Genomic DNA, 987 nt, shown 5'->3' on the forward strand with positions numbered 1-987 from the left:
TATTATTATTATTATTATTATTATTATCACAATATGTATTAACACATTTGTCATTTTCAGTGTTTAGGTTTTTTTTTTTCTTATCTACATTCAAGTCATTTGTATGATATTCATTTTTATTTTGATTTATATTCTTTTTAAAAAATATTTTATTTATTTCTGGTGATAACATATATAATAAGAGAATATCTTTAATGTAGAGAAAAATATGATACGATTCGTTATAAGTATATTTTTTATTTATAGATAAATTTATGTTATTTAATATTAATGTAAATATGTGTGCATTTTTTTTTTTTTTTTCATATATTATATATGTATTATGTTGCCTATCATTTTTTCTTTTTATTTTTCTTTTTATTTTTGTTTTTTCATTATCTCTTTGATTATATAAAATTGATGATATATTATTTTGTATTTCAACATTTATTTTTTTATTTACATCTATTTTGTTATCTTTTGGTTTGTAATTCATAACATTATTTATATATTTATCATATTCATTTATATTAACCTTTTTTTTTAAAGATGTCATATTATCATCCATTGTGTTTATATTATTATAACCATATTCATAAGAAATATTCCTATGTGATGAATAATTGTTTAGATAATTTTCATTTTTATGTTGATAATTATTTATATAAGAATAACTATCAAAATCATTAGAATGTCTTGATTCATATTTGTTTCGATTAATATAATTATCTTGTATTATTATAGATGTGAAAAAATGTAATTTTATATCCTTTTTTAGATCTATATAATAATTATATTCTTCTATGGGATCAGTTTCTTTATTATTTTTTTCTTGCTTATGATTTATAATATAAAATATATTTTTATTATTTTTTTCATATAAGTGAATATTTCTGCTACGTGTATGATAACCACAAGGATATTTCAACATATTATAATAATAATAATAATAATAATTTTTATTTTTATTTTTATTATTATTGTGAATAAATATATATTTTTTTTTTT

The 987-nt window shown here is 15.6% G+C and overlaps 1 protein-coding gene across 1 annotated transcript; it reads right to left on the reverse strand.

The window, feature by feature from the left end:
* On the reverse strand, positions 1–987 carry PGSY75_0018100D (putative membrane protein; the record flags this gene model as incomplete). The annotated part of the gene is made up of 1 exon (XM_018783324.1): positions 1–987. A coding segment is annotated over one exon (987 nt), but the record flags the coding sequence as incomplete, so codon positions are not given.

Source organism: Plasmodium gaboni, assembly GCF_001602025.1.
Source record: "Plasmodium gaboni strain SY75 chromosome Unknown, whole genome shotgun sequence".
Lineage (NCBI taxonomy): Eukaryota > Apicomplexa > Aconoidasida > Haemosporida > Plasmodiidae > Plasmodium > Plasmodium gaboni.